This window comes from Microcaecilia unicolor, chromosome 2, assembly GCF_901765095.1.
Source record: "Microcaecilia unicolor chromosome 2, aMicUni1.1, whole genome shotgun sequence".
NCBI classification, from domain to species: domain Eukaryota; kingdom Metazoa; phylum Chordata; class Amphibia; order Gymnophiona; family Siphonopidae; genus Microcaecilia; species Microcaecilia unicolor.
In genome coordinates this window covers 321,918,178-321,933,646 of record NC_044032.1, presented here as the reverse complement: position 1 = coordinate 321,933,646, position 15,469 = coordinate 321,918,178, and the positions used below count along the sequence as shown (strand labels likewise).

The 15,469-nt window shown below is 45.2% G+C and overlaps 1 protein-coding gene across 1 annotated transcript in view; it reads right to left on the bottom strand.

Moving 5' to 3' along the window:
* Positions 1 to 4,618: 4,618 nt before the first annotated feature.
* The window catches only part of SMU1 (SMU1 DNA replication regulator and spliceosomal factor), a 399,226-nt gene continuing 388,375 nt past the window's right edge, over positions 4,619 to 15,469 (bottom strand). Inside the window, 1 exon segment of the mRNA XM_030194333.1 lies at positions 4,619 to 5,104. Coding sequence (XP_030050193.1) covers positions 5,006 to 5,104 — 99 coding nt within the window. The 3' untranslated portion in view covers positions 4,619 to 5,005.

Genomic DNA, 15,469 nt, shown 5'->3' with positions numbered 1-15,469 from the left:
CTCTATTACTGATATGTGGACCCTTTGTCCATATTTGTTGAGAATCTGTTTTATGCATGTGACCAAGGTGCCATAGTCTGCTAGCATGTAGTTTCTATGTAGAGATCTTATAGCAGTCTCGTCTGTTCTTTCTTTATGAGGTAAGTACATAAGTAATGCCACACTGGGAAAAGACCAAGGGTCCATCGAGCCCAGCATCCTGTCCACGACAGCGGCCAATCCAGGCCAAGGGCACCTGGCAAGCTTCCCAAACGTATAAACATTCTATACATGTTATTCCTGGAATTGTGGATTTTTCCCAAGTTCATTTAGTAGCGGTTTATGGACTTGTCCTTTAGGAAACCCTTTTTAAACTCTGCTAAGCTAACCACCTTCACCGGCAACGAATTCCAGAGTTTAATTATACGTTGGGTGAAGAAAAATTTTCTCCGATTTGTTTTAAATTTACTACACTGTAGTTTCATCGCATGCCCCCTAGTCCTAGTATTTTTGGAAAGCGTGAACAGACGCTTCACATCCACCTGTTCCACTCCACTCATTATTTTATATACCTCTATCATGTCTCCCCTCAGCCGTCTCTTCTCCAAGCTGAAAAGCCCTAGCCTCCTTAATCTTTCTTCATAGGGAAGTCGTCCCATCCCCGCTATCATTTTAGTCACCCTTCGCTGCACCTTTTCCAATTCTACTATATCTTTCTTGAGATGCGGCGACCAGAATTGAACACAATACTCAAGGTGCGGTCGCACCATGGAGCGATACAACGGCATTATAACATCCTCACACCTGTTTTCCATACCTTTCCTAATAATACCCAACATTCTATTCGCTTTCCTAGTCGCAGCAGCACACTGAGCAGAAGGTTTCAGCGTATTATCGACGACGACACCCAGATCCCTTTCTTGGTCCATAACTCCTAACGTGGAACCTTGCATGACGTAGCTATAATTCGGGTTCTTTTTTCCCACATGCATCACCTTGCACTTGCTGACATTAAGCGTCATCTGCCATTTAGCCGCCCAGTCTCCCAGTCTCGTAAGGTCCTCTTCTAATTTTTCACAATCCTGTTGCGATTTAACAACTTTGAATAACTTTGTGTCATCAGCAAATTTAATTACCTCGCTAGTTACTCCCATCTCTAAATCATTTATAAATACATTAAAAAGCAGCGGTCCTAGCACAGACCCCTGAGGAACCCCACTAACTACCCTTCTCCATTGTGAATACTGACCATTTAACCCTACTCTCTGTTTCCTATCCTTCAACCAGTTTTTAATCCACAATAGGACATTTCCTCCTATCCCATGACCCTCCAATTTCCTCTGTAGCCTTTCATGAGGTACCTTGTCAAACACCTTTTGAAAATCCAGATACACAATATCAACCGGTTCCCCTTTGTCCACATGTTTGTTTACTCCCTCAAAGAATTGAAGTAAATTGGTCAGGCAAGATTTCCCCACACAAAAGCCGTGGTGACTCGGTCTCAGTAATTCATGTCCTTGGATGTGCTCTGTAATTTTGTTTTTAATAATAGCCTCTACCATTTTCCCCGGCACTGACGTCAGACTCACCAGTCTATAATTTCCCGGATATCCCCTGGAGCCTTTTTAAAAAATCGGCGTTACATTGGCCACCCTCCAATCTTCCGGTACTACGCTCGATTTTAAGGATAAGTTGCATATCACTAGCAGTAGCTCCGTAAGTTCATTTTTCAGTTCTATCAGTACTCTAGGATGAATACCATCCGGTCCAGGAGATTTGCTACTCTTCAGTTTGCTGAACTGCCCCATTACGTCCTCCAGGTTTACCGTGAAGTCAGTAAGTTTCTCCGACTCATCCGCTTGAAATACCATTTCCGACACCGGTATCCCACCCAAATCTTCCTCGGTGAAGACCGAAGGAAAGAATTCATTCAGTCTCTCCGCTACGTCTTTGTCTTCCTTGATCGCCTCTTTTACCCCTCGGTCATCCAGCGGCCCAACCGATTCTTTTGCCGGCTTCCTGCTTTTAATATACCGAAAACATTTTTTACTATGTTTTTTTGCCTCTAATGCTATCTTTTTTTTCGTAATCCCTCTTGGCCTTCTTTATCTGCGCCTTGCATTTGCTTTGACATTCCTTATGCTGCTTCTTGTTATTTTCAGACGGTTCCTTCTTCCATTTTCTGAAGGCATTTCTTTTAGCCCTAATAGCTTCCTTCACCTCACTTTTCAACCAGGCCGGCTGTCTTTTGGACTTCTGTCTTTCTTTTCTAATTTGCGGAATATGTATGGCCTGGGCCTCCAGGATGGTATTTTTGAACAGTGTCCATGCCTGTTGTACAGTTTTTACTCTCTCAGTTGCCCCCCTAAGATTTTTTTTTTCCGTTCTTCTCATTTTATCATAGTCTCCTTTTTTAAAGTTAAACGCTAACGTATTTGACTTTCTGTGTACAGTTACTTCAAGGTCGATATCAAAACTGATCATATTATGATCACTGATATCAAGCGGCCCCAGTACCATAACGTTCCTCACCAGATCATGCGCTCCACTAAGGACCAAGTCTAGAATTTTTCCTTCTCTCGTCGGCTCCTGCACCAGCTGCTCCATAAAGCTGTCCTTGATTTCATCAAGGCATTATACCTCTGTAGCGTGTCCCGATGTTACATTTACCCAGTCTATATTTGGATAATTGAAGTCACCTATTATTATCACATTGCCCATTTTGTTCACGTCTCTGATTTCTTTTATCATTTCTGCGTCTACCTGCTCATCCTGGCGAGGCGGACGGTAGTACACTCCTATCACTGTTTTTTTCCCTTTTATACATGGAATTTCAACCCACAATGATTCAAAGGTGTGATTTGTGTCCTGCTGAATTTGTAATCTATCTGAGTCAAGGCTCTCGTTAATATACAATGCTACCCCTCCACCAGTCCGGTCCACCCTATCACTACGATATACTTTGTACCCCGGTATGACAGTGTTCCACTGGTTATCCTCCTTCCACCAGATCTCAGTAATGCCTATTATATCCAATTTTTCATTTAGTGCAATATATTCCAACTCTCCCATCTTATTTCTTAGACTCCTAGCATTTGCATATAGACATTTCAGAGTATGTTTGATGTTCCTATTTGCATGATGCTTAGTACCTGACATTATTGATTTGCCATCTTTTGTCTGATCTTTAGTTGTATTTAAGGGCACCTGGCCTACCACGGTCTGTTGTGCAACCTCACTATCCAGAAACCCTATCTTCCCTGTTTGTGAGGTATCTTTGCAAGAAACCTTTTCCCGAACCATGCGTTTTTGAGCGAATGTCGGCCTTCCCCCCATTTCTAGTCCCTCCACAGGTGATTTATTGGTGTTTAGGGCCTGGTGTAAAATTTACAGTGCTGCCTTTTCATAGATAAGGTGGTTGTTCTGTGAGTTCTGGGAGTTAGTGGTGTTATGGTATGGTTTTGGTTTGTTTTTGCACAAGCTCCTGCCTAGTGTTTTACAGTGGAGGGACTATGTACCAGTCCAAGGTGACATCAAAACTAATATACTTTTAGCTTGTCATAACATCAATGTTTTAGAACATTTTGCAGGATTTGATGAGTGCTGTGGTGGTTCTGTGTTTCTGACAAGGTTAAATTATGAGGGATCTTTAAATACAGCTGAATTGATTCCATAAATATAGGTGTGGTTTAGTTTTGGTAAGTACTAGAAACAGAATTTAAAATATTTAACATGTCACCCATGATATAAAAGTCCACTTTTAGGTGCACATAAAGGCATTACTTGCCAATAAGACAAGTAGCACTTCCCTTAGTCCCTTCGCCACCATGCCAAATTTATACCTCGAATGCTGCAAGAAAAATCTCTCATTTTAGTAGGAGGTGGGGCCAGGGAGGGATATCTCTCACTCTTTGGAATGGGTTACACTTGGCATCTCTGCACTCTAGTCCAGCAACTTCCTCCTAAAAGGGCCATATAAAGGTGTGGAGCTGTTGTTTAAACCATACCATTAATGGCTCAGCCATCCTCATTCTTCTGACGTGAGCTTCCTGTTTCTGAGGGGGAGTACTGGCAGAGCCATCAGCGGTATGGCCTCAACAGCAGCTCTGTACCTTTATGCTGCATTTCTTTTGGGCAAAAAGCAACTTGGCTGGCAGGGGGCTAAGAAAGCTGTGTTACTGGACTGGGAAAGGGGGCATATACAAAATCTGGCCCAGTGAAACATTTGTGGTTAAAGCAGCCCTAGTGAGGCTCCTAAATCCATATTTTTGAGCCAAAAATTCATCTTAATTTAGACCTTATAAAATTTGCGTAGACTTAGGAGCCTAGTGCTGAAAAATCAGTGCTAAGTTCTTAATTTTTTTTCCCTACCTGAAATCCACCCCTTTTACTACCTACTTTTTATGTTCCTCAATTTAAGTATTTAATGAAATTTTGAGTGTAAATTTAGGCACTTAGCCCTAGTAAATTTTCAGGGGCCAATTTAGTAGCATAACTGTCAAAGTTAAAAGTGTAAATCTTTTGAATATCATTCAAACTAGGTGCCTATATAAAATCACCTTCAATATGTACTGATCACAGGGAATGAATAATAAAATGGAATATTAAGTCAAAAATAATCCAGCAAAAATAAACAAAATATATTGCTAAAGGCTTTTATACGATTCACTGAGTAGAAATGGACAAACAGCAAAATAAACTACTGCTTAGAAAGCAGGTAAGGCTTTAACTCTAGAAAAGTTTAGTCTACATTTATACACAATTTCAAAAAATATTGGCCAGACAACACAAAAGTAATCTTGTCAATAAAAACATTAAGATTCCAAATAGTTTCTTAAAATCAAAGATAAACAATGTTTTTCATACCATCAAACAAAGAAGAGGGCACTCACAAGACATTTAGCATTTGAACTTATACACAGGATAGGCCAATTTATTCTCAATTAAAAATAAATAAAATAAAAAAACAATGAGAAAAGACATTAGCATGATGTCCTTGTATTTCTTCACGTGACCCATAACGTAACTATGGCTTCCATAGTTTCAAAAGGCCATCTTCACTGTAGGTTGCAATCATATTTTGATGAGGATGGTGTGCAATACCAATAACATCTTTTTCATGAACCTAGACCAAAAGAAAATGAATATCTCAAGCAGGAGTAGCTCCTTGATGATGACATTTGCATACACTTTTCTAGATCAGAACACTTACTCGTGTATATTTTAACTTTAATGTTTATTAACATTTTTATTCTATAGAAAATGCAAACTAGTAGGCTGAGAATGTCAACCAAATAGTTCATACCACACAATCATATCTCTACTATACTAAATTCCCTACCTACTTCAACCACCCCCACCCCTCCCTTATACAGAAGAAACAAAGTCAATATAACCTCTCTATAAGTACAGGGTTACTTTGGTATCGGAACAGTGTAACAGTAAATCCACAGCCAGTAAATAAGGAACCAACTGGCAACACAAAAAAGGACTTATAGCCTCACCACTAGGGACCACAATTTAACATGTTTGTAACTTTTTATTTATTTATTTATTTAAATTTTCCAATATATCACCACATAAAGTGAATATGCAATTGGCATTTTTTAACATTAGGAAACAAAAATGATAAGTATATATCTTTACAGCCCATTTGTCCACAAGTTAAAGAAATTTGATTACAAGATTAAGGAAATTAAAAAAGAAAAAAAATACAAAAATTAATAATCAATAGATGCTTCTTCTGGTTCAGACCCCAGCCTGCTAATTAGGGGAGGTTTAGAGCACACCGCCAGTTTACCTAAGACTATGTAGTACCGTGTTTCCCCGAATATAAGACACTGCCTTATATTAATTTTTGCGCCCAAAAAGGCGCTAGGTCTTATTTTCAGGGGATGTCTTAATATTTCGAGGAAACACGGTTGGCCCGCCCACCTTCCCTCCGTCGCTCCTGCAACTACCGGTAACCCCCCACCCGAGATGGCGCCCCCACCCGAAGTCGCCGGACCCCACCCCCCTCCGTCGCTCAGAAACTAACCTGAACTTAAGCCTCCTTTCACTTTCCTTCCAGTTCGCAGGAGCAGCAGGGCAGGGCAGGCCTCTCCTTCCTTCCGAGCCCCACCCTCGCCTGACGTTACGTTACGTCAGGCGAGGGCGGGACACGGAAGGAAGGAGTGGCCTGCCCTCCTACTGCTGCTGCTTGCTGCGAACTGGAAGGAAAGTGAAAGGAGGCTTAAGTTCAGGTTAGTTTCAGAGCGACAGAGGGGGTTGGGGTCCGGCGACTTCGAGTGGGGGCGCCATCTCGGGTGGGGGGGGCGACCTCGGGTGGGGGGTTAGTTTGAGAGCGACGGAGGGGGGGCCCGGCGATCTCGGGGGGGGGGGGGGGGACCCTACTTACCGGGAAAAGAAAAACTTTGCTAGGCCTTACTTTCGGGGGAGGCCTTATATTTTCTAAGGGCACCAAAAACCTCGGTAGGTCTTATTTTATGGGGATGCCCTATTTTCGGGGAAACACGGTAGTAGGGTTCAAGTTGTTAAATTATTGAAAACTTACCTATTTGAACATGCGTAGAATTGATATTTGCTGATCAGCTGGAATACTATATTTTATCTATAGATTTGTTTTATTTTAATTGTGTATGTTGATTTTGTTACCTGCCTAGTTGTAGGCAAGTTAGAAATTTTTAAATAAATAATTTCCATTTTACCAATATTTTCATGGAAGGGGTTTCCTTTATTGTCCTTCGATGTAGAAGGAAGTTTTACAAGATCCCAATGACCTAGAAGTGGTTCTCTTTAAGTTGCATAACAGAAAGAATTATTATACCGTATTTATCTTACTTTAGAGAAACTGTATCAGCCAGCAGGATAGAGGATGACTCCTGGGTTACTGTATATGCCTATGTCCACAAGTGTATGGGGGTCACAAACTTCACCCAGTTGGTACACAGGGCATAAGACAGCCATGGGCCTGAAGTCTGGAACAGAACTGAGGGACCTTGTGGTTGGCTCGGGTAGCAAAGAGATCCACCAAGGGGGTGCCCCATGCTTGGAAGATCTCGTGTACCACTTTGGAATTGAGCGACCACTCGTCAGGTTGCATGATCCTGCTCAATCTGTCGGCCAGACTGTTGTTTACGCCTGCCAGATATGTGGCCTGAAGACACATGCCGTATCGGCGAGCCCAAAGCCACATTCTGACGGCCTCCTGACACAGAGGGTGAGATCCGGTGCCCCCCGGCTTGTTGATGTAATACATGGCAACCTGGTTGTCTGTCTGAATTTGAATAATTTGGTGGGGCAGCCGATCCCTGAAAGCCCTTAGAGCGTTCCAGACCGCTCGTAACTCCAGGAGATTGATCTGTAGAACTTGTTCCTGGAGGGACCAACTCCCTTGGGTGTGAAGCCCATCGACATGAGCTCCCCATCCCAGGAGAGACGCATCCGTCGTCAGCACTTTTTGCGGCTGAGGAATTTGGAAGGGATGTCCCAGAGTCAAATTGAACCGAATTGTCCACCACTGCAGGGATCGAAGAAAACTGGTGGACAGCTGGACTACATCTTCTAGATCCCCAGCAGCTTGGTACCACTGGGAAGCTAGGGTCCATTGAGCTGATCTCATGTGAAGACGGGCCATAGGAGTCATACGAACTGTGGAGGCCATGTGGCCGAGCAATCTCAACATCTGCCGAGCTGTGATCTGCTGAGATGCTCGCACCCAGGAAACGAGGGACAAAAGATTGTCGGCCCTCGCTTCTGGAAGGAAGGCACGAGCTGTCTGAGTATCCAGCAGAGCTCCTATGAATTTGAGATTTTGAACTGGAAGAAGGTGGGACTTTGGATAATTTATCACAAACCCTAGTAGCTCCAGGAGTCGAACAGTCATCTGCATGGACTGTAGAGCTCCTGCCTCGGAGGTGTTCTTCACCAGCCAATCGTCGAGGTAAGGGAACACGTGCACTCCCAGTCTGCGTAGAGATGCCGCTACGACAGCCAGGCATTTTGTGAACACCCTGGGCACGAAGGCGACACCAAAGGATAGCACACAATACTGAAAGTGCTGTGTTCCCAGACGGAATCGAAGATACTGTCTGTGAGCTGGCAGTCGGGATATGACTGTAAGCATCCTTTAAGTCCAGAGAGCATAGCCAATTGTTTTCCTGAATCATGGGGAGAAGGGTGCCCAGGGAAAGCATCCTGGACTTTTCTCGGACCAGATATTTGTTCAGGGCCCTTAGGTCTAGGATGGGACACATCCCCCCCCCCCCCGTTTTCTTTTCCACAAGGAAGTACCTGGAATAGAATCCCAGCCCTTCTTGCCCCGGTGGCACGGGCTCGACCACATTGGCGCTGAGAAGGGCTGAGTTCCTCTGCAAGTACCTGCTTGTGCTGGAAGCTGAAGGAATGAGCTCCCGGTGGGCAATTTGGAGGCTTTGTGACCAAATTGAGGGAGTATCCTAGCCGGACTATTTGAAGAACCCACTGGTCGGAGGTTATGAGAGGCCACCTTTGGTGAAAAAATTTTAACCTCCCCCCCCAACTGGTAGATCGTCCGGCACGGACACGTTGATTGCGGCTATGCTCTGCTGGAGCCAGTCAAAAGCCCGTCCCTTGCTTTTGCTGGGAAGCTGCAGGGGCCTGTGGAGGCGCATGCTGTTGACGAGAACGAGCGTGCTGGGGCTTGGCCTGGGCAGCAGGCTGGCGAGAGGGAGGATTGTACCTACGCTTATTAGAAGAATAGGTAACAGTCCGCCTTCCCCCATAAAAACGTCTACCAGTTGAGGTAGATGCTGAAGGCGTCCGGCGGGAGAATTTGTCGAAAGTGGTGTCCCGCTGGTGGAGCTGTTCTACCACCTGTTCGACCTTTTCTCCAAAAATATTATCCCCCCCGGCAAGGAGAGTCTGCTATTCACTGCTGGAGCCTATTCTCCAGGTCTGAGGTGCGCAGCCATGAGAGTCTGCGCATCACCACACCTTAAGCAGTGGCCCTGGACATAACTGTCATGTCTGTGGCCGTGCCCCCTCTCAGACTCACCTTATTTCCTGTGGTCAGCTTCTGAGCTGGCTTCTGTTCTTTGTGAGTTAGTTCTGTCTCTGTGTGCTGGCTGCATTAGATTGTCTGTGTGCTGCCACCCGTTCCAGATTTCAGCCCAGTCCGGTCCGGATCTTCCAGACTGCCAGACCTGCTTGTTTTGTTTGAACCTGCACAGCACGCTTAGTTGCCTGGTCATTGTTGCAGTGAGTCTCAGCTGCTGCTGGGCTTATTAGCCATTTTGAAATCTTTCTGCTTTGCCTTTGCATTGCGTCTAAGGCCCTGGTATGTTGGTGCTTTTGCACTTCAGTCTGAGTTTGCTTCCTTGCTCTAGTTCTTGCCTGAAGTCTTGCCTGTTCTAGTTAGTCTATGTTTAGTTTAGGGTATTGCTTGTTTACTGTATTGTTTGTTTCCCAGTCTTGTGTCTTGTTTGTATGTCTTTGTCTAGTTCTGGGTTTATCTGTGTTTGTTCCCTGCTTCAGTGGCTGCTTGCAGCTCTCAGTCCTGTTCTTTAGCCTATCCTTTCCCTGCCTTGCTGTCCCTGTGCTGCCTAGCTGTTATCCAGTCCTGCCCTGTCCAGTAAGTCCTTCCGGCCACCTGAAGCTCAACTCTTGGTGAAAGCTGGCCAGGTGCAGGTGAAGCCTAACTGTTTGTCAGAGATCTGCCCTGTCTCTAGCGTGGGGTAGTTTTGCCTGCCATTACCGCTCCTCGGCAGTAGCCCAAGGGCTCACAAACCCAGTTTCCAGCGTTGAAAAAGTGACAGCGACATCAAAAGTATCGTAAACACCCCCTGGTCAGGAATTTTCGACATGCCTTCAGCTGACTGACCACCTGCTGAAAAGGCTTGGCTTGCTCAGAGGGGAGCTTGTCCACCAAGTCCGCCAACTGCCGCACATTGCTCCGCATATGAATGCTTGTGTAGAGCTGATAGGACTGAATTTTGGAAATGAGCATTGAAGAATGATAGGCCTTCCTCCTAAAAGAATCCAAGGTTCTAGAGTCTTTGCCCGGGGGCGCTGAAGCATACTCTCTAGAACTTTTGACCTTCTTAAGGGCCAGATCCACCACACCAGATTCGTGAGGCAACTGAGTCTGCATCAACTCCAGGTCTCCATGGATCCGATACTGGGATTCGATCTTTTTGGGAATGTGGGGATTAGTTAGCGGCTTCGCCCAGTTCGCCAGCAATGTCTTCTTGAGGACATGATGCATGGGTACTGTGGACGATTCCTTAGGTGGCGAAGGATAGTCCAAAAGCTCAAACATTTCAGCCCTCGGCTCATCCTCCGTAACCACAGGGAAGGGAATGGCCATAGACATTTCCCGGACAAAGGCCGCGAAAGATAGACTCTCGGGAGGAGAAAGCTGTCTTTCAGGGGAGGGAGTGGGATCAGAAGGAAGACCGTCAGACTCCTCATCTGAGAAATATCTGATGTCTTCCTCTGCCTCCCAAGAGGCCTCACCATCAGTGTCGGACACCAGTTCATGAACTTCTGTCCGAAGCCATGCCCGCCTCGACTCCGTAGGAACATGACCACGGTGGGAGCGTCGAGAGGAAGACTCCCGTACCGGCGGCGATGGAGCTCCCTCCATTGATGTCGTCGGTGAGTTCGACTGGGAGGCAGCCGATGCTGATACCGAACGGGAGACCTCACCACGGACAAGGGCCCAGCTGTCGCCTCAGTCATCGGTACCGGCGGCAGCACCGGAGAAGGGCGCAACAGCTCTTCCAGGATCCCTGGAAGGATGGCTCTGAGGCTCTCGTTCAGAGCGGCTGTCGAGAGAGGCAAGGAGTCCGGTACCGGTGATGAGCTGCAAATCTGTCCAGGACGCGGAGGCGGTACCGAGCTGTCCACAGGGGAGCGCATCGACACCTCCTGAATGGAGGGTGAGCGGTCCTCCTGATGTCGACGCTTGGGTGCCGGTGCCACCGGCGACCCAGAGCTCTCGGTACCACGTCTGGAAGGCGACCGATGATGATGCTTCTTTGCCTTCGCAAGAAGCACGCCACTGGTACCTCCTGGTACCGAAGAGGAGGACGTCGAATCCAAACGTCTCCTGTGGGCCAGGTCCGAAAGAGGTCGATCCCGGGGGGGCCTGTACAGGGGCCCTCGAGGCAGGTGGAGACCTACTCGAGGGCTCACCGCCACCAGCAGGGGAATGGATAGCTCTCACCTGCACTCTGGAAGACGAAGCACCCTCTGATGACCTCGGTATCGTAGACGCTGGATCACCGGCAGAAGAGCTGGGTACCGCAGACGTCGACACATCGGACAATGACCTCGGTACCGAAAACGTCGAAGCACCGGACAAGGCCCTGAACAAAAGATTCCACTGGGCCAATCTCGCCGCCTGAGTCCGTTTCGTCAAGAGAAGACAGAGACTACAGGCCAGGGGGCAATGCCTGGCCCCCAGACACTGAAGGCACGAAACGTGCCTGTCAGTGAGGGAGATAGTCTGGCTGCACTGGCAGGCTTCGAGGACATGAGCGGAAAAATCACGCCAGCGAAGTCAAAATTCGCGATGATGGCTAATGGCACCAAAAAAGTTAGAAAAAACCCGTACGGGCGGCAAAAAAAGCCACGCCCGGCAACGAAAGGAAACTTACGGGAAAAAACTCGAAGGGAAGTTTTTTTTTTTAAAACTAAGAGACACAAGACCGAAAAAACAAAAACCGGACACTTCCGAACAGAAGAACGCGGCAAAAAGACGCAAGGGGTCTCCTTGGGGCACAGACAGACCAAAAAACAGCCACCCTGAGCCGCGGAAAAAAGAAGACTGACGAGCACGCTCGCGTTTGGGCGGGAAGACGGTCGCGCATGCGCACGTGATGGCTAGCAAATGCTGTTGCTAGTGAAGATCTCCGGTCGGAGGGGCTGCCGTGGACGTCACCCATCAGTGAGAACAAGCAGCCTGCTTGTCCTCGGAGAAAATCTAGCTCAGTGCCATTCATCTCCCTCCAAATATCATGTAGGCCCCACTGTGTAACAAACAATGCAGGTGGGCACAATCAGTCCTGGCATATGTGACCCGCGAGGCAGAATTAACTAGAATAGGACTAAGGGTAATGTTAAAGTCACCACTCACCAACAGTATACCCTCTATAATTTTAGCTAGGTTATCTGATATGTGGGTAATGAATGTCCCTTAGTTTTGATTTGAGGCATATATATTAAGCAAGGTTAGTACAAGTCCTCGAGTTTCAACCACAAGGAGGAGAAACTGGCCAAGTTTTTTTTACGGACATTCCATGGATGAGCCTTATTCAAAAGAATGCCAACCCCAGATATTTTGGGGCAAACACGGTCGGAGGCCGCTGTATAAGTAAATGTCCATGCTTTGGTAAAAGATGAGTCTCTTGCACAAACAGTACATCTGCCCCCAAGTGTGTAGCTTCTTTAAAAAGCAGATGTTGTTTATAAGGTATATTAAGCCCATAAACATTAACATACGTGTCAATTCCAGCTAAGTGTCTGAAACAAAAGCAAGAGAAAGCAACATGACCCAACCTCCCAAACACGCATACCAAGACCCCACAAGTAAATGCGCATGACTCAAGTAGACCCAGTAACAATAAGAACTAACCCCACCCCATCCTCAAGAAACCTGCCAATGAAGGCAGAAACAAAACTGAAAAAATGTTCCCAAAATTATAAGTATGCAAAGTCAACTATACACATACCAAAGCATACTCTAGGAGCCCAAAACAGTGAAACGATTGACCTAATAAGGTTCTGGGTGACCACACTATAAATGTATAATTTTTGATAATAGAGATGTCCTCAGAGATGTAAACTCACCCAAGCGAGGTGCCTCCTGATTGGAAAGCCAGGTTGGACAAATTTCTCGATCACAGGACTTCTCTAGGGTATTTTTCTAACAAATTTTTTATATATACCAAAACACCCTTATGTGCTTCAATCAATCAACATTCAACGTTCACAAATCACAGAACCGAGTAAGTCAAACCTAACACTCACTCCTATAAAAACCTCATGCACATCTAAAACTTTCCGATGTGCTCAAAAACTTTCAGGACTTAAATATGTGTTTAATGTCTCTATAATTAGGTGCTGTTCATGCAATAAGCAATTCAAAAAGTCAAATAATCAAAAAGGCACTTAGCATATATGTAGTCAGGAGAATCCTCAATGGGTACAATCCTTGACAATGTTCCACCGCCTCCTAAATTATTGGAAAGAGCTGACCTCCGTATCCTCTATGTCAGCTGTGATGTCTCCGTATCTTGTTTCTTTCAAAGAGACGTTATCCAATAATATAGGTCTCACTGGACCTCACTCCAATTGTCCCAACCTGATTCTCAACTACTGACTGATTGTATCCTTCAGAGTAAAGTCATAACGGGTCCGACTCTGCAGGGTTTCGAATATCTTCTTCAGGAACTCCGTATATGATAACATTCATTATCTTCCAAAGAGCTGTTATATAAGCGTGCCTCTCCACCATTAGTAAATGCTGTCGCCACTCTTGAGGATATTTAAATGTTCCCAGGCAGGAAATGATGTCAACACTCTGAGACAGTTAGACGCTAATTCTACTCATTAGCGCCATAACAAGTGTCTTTATCCAAAATGAGTTCCATCCTTGTAAGAAAATTGCTAAATGAACTAAATAACTGTATCCCATTCAATCATGTCATTCAATCCATCTGGACTCATAGTCCCTAATTCAAAAATCCAGTACTGTTCTTTTCTGTTCAAAACCTGATCCATGTCTCCCCCTCTAGCAGTCTGTTGTACTTGGTCAATGATCAACCATTGTAACTGATTGAATTGATGATTGTATTCAACACAATGTGTTACTAACGGAGCAGACAATACTTGTCTATGCAATCTGCTCTTATGTTCGGTGAGCCATAACTTTATCTGTCTCTTCGTGCGGCCCACATACCATTTATGGCAAGGACATATAATACCATAAACAACACAGGTGGACTCGCAGGTGGTATTAGTTCTATAATAAAACACTCTATAGGGTGCTTTTGGAGATGTCCACTGCGTTCCCGGTATGGTCTGTGTGCAAAACTGGCAATGGCCACACGGCTGATGACCCACTACTTGTTGTAAAGGAAGTTATTTTATGGTAGTTACAGTATGTACAGTATGTACCAATTTGTCCCGTAAATTTTGATCTCTTGTATACGCTATACAAGGCCGCTGTAAAAAAGGTACATGCAAAGACAGAACATACCAGTGTTGGTTAATAATTCGCGCTACCTGCGGCGCCAAATCAGTGTATGTAAGAACACAAACGTTTCCAATGCATCAACTGGTTTTTCTTGCAGCAATAATGAGCGTTGAGCAAACCATGCCCTTTTGTATGCTCTACGTATGGTCTGTTCAGGATAACCTCTCTCTAACAACCGATTGGTCAGCACAATAGATTGTTGACGGAACAATAGATTGTTGACGGAATGTAGCATCCAAAGTGCAAATGCGTCGAACACGTAAAAACTGTCCTATCGGTAGGGACTCTTTCATACGATATGGATGATGACTCTTGTATTGCAGCAAAGAATTTTGATCAGTAGGTTTTCTAAATAAAGTAACTGCAATCTCTTGATTGTGTTTATATACCCAGGTATCCAAGAACGATATGTTCTCTCTGCTACTTTGCATAGAGAATCTCAGATTATTGTCTAAGGTGTTCAACCATGTCACAAACTGATGCAAAGTACACTGAGATGCTGTCTAAATAAAAAAGACATCATTGATAAATCGATGTCAAATTTTGACATGTTGAAACCATTCAGACCTATACAGATGATTTTCTTCAAATGCGCTCACGTACAAATTGGCAACACTGGGAGCCGCTGCTGAACCCACCGCAACTCCATGATGTTGAGCATAATACCTGGATTCAAACAAGAAATAATTTTTTGAAAGGACCAACTTTACTTCCAACAAAAAAGTAGTGGCAGTGTGGTCACCCAGAACCATATTAGGTCAATCGTTTCACTGTTTTGGGCTCCTAGAGTATGCTTTGGTATGTGTAATGAAGGCAGAAAGGCATACTGTAAGAGGCATGTACCTAGAAGAAAGGAGGAGGTACCATCACAAGCACTATAATATAGTAAAGAGAGCCTTCATCAGGCTATCCCAGTTTTACTCAAAAAACTAGCCTCATAGCTAGAACAAAATGAATTAGTGACAGTATAACCAGATAAATTTAGATTCACATGAACAACAGCTCAATGAGTCTGCAAGAATGTCTCTGAGCTGCTGCAAACTGTAGCCAAAAATGTATCCATTGTAAAGTGTGCAAAACAAAACCAAGCACAGAATGCCTAAGGCACCTCAGGTTCCTGTTGCAATGGGCAAAGGAGAGCCCGATTCCCGTCAGGTCAGGGGACCCTTGCCTCAAGTGACCCGTTGCCATTTGGGGCACATGGGGTGAGGTTTCAGGGCGCCAGAATGTAGGTTATCTGGTGCAGATCGG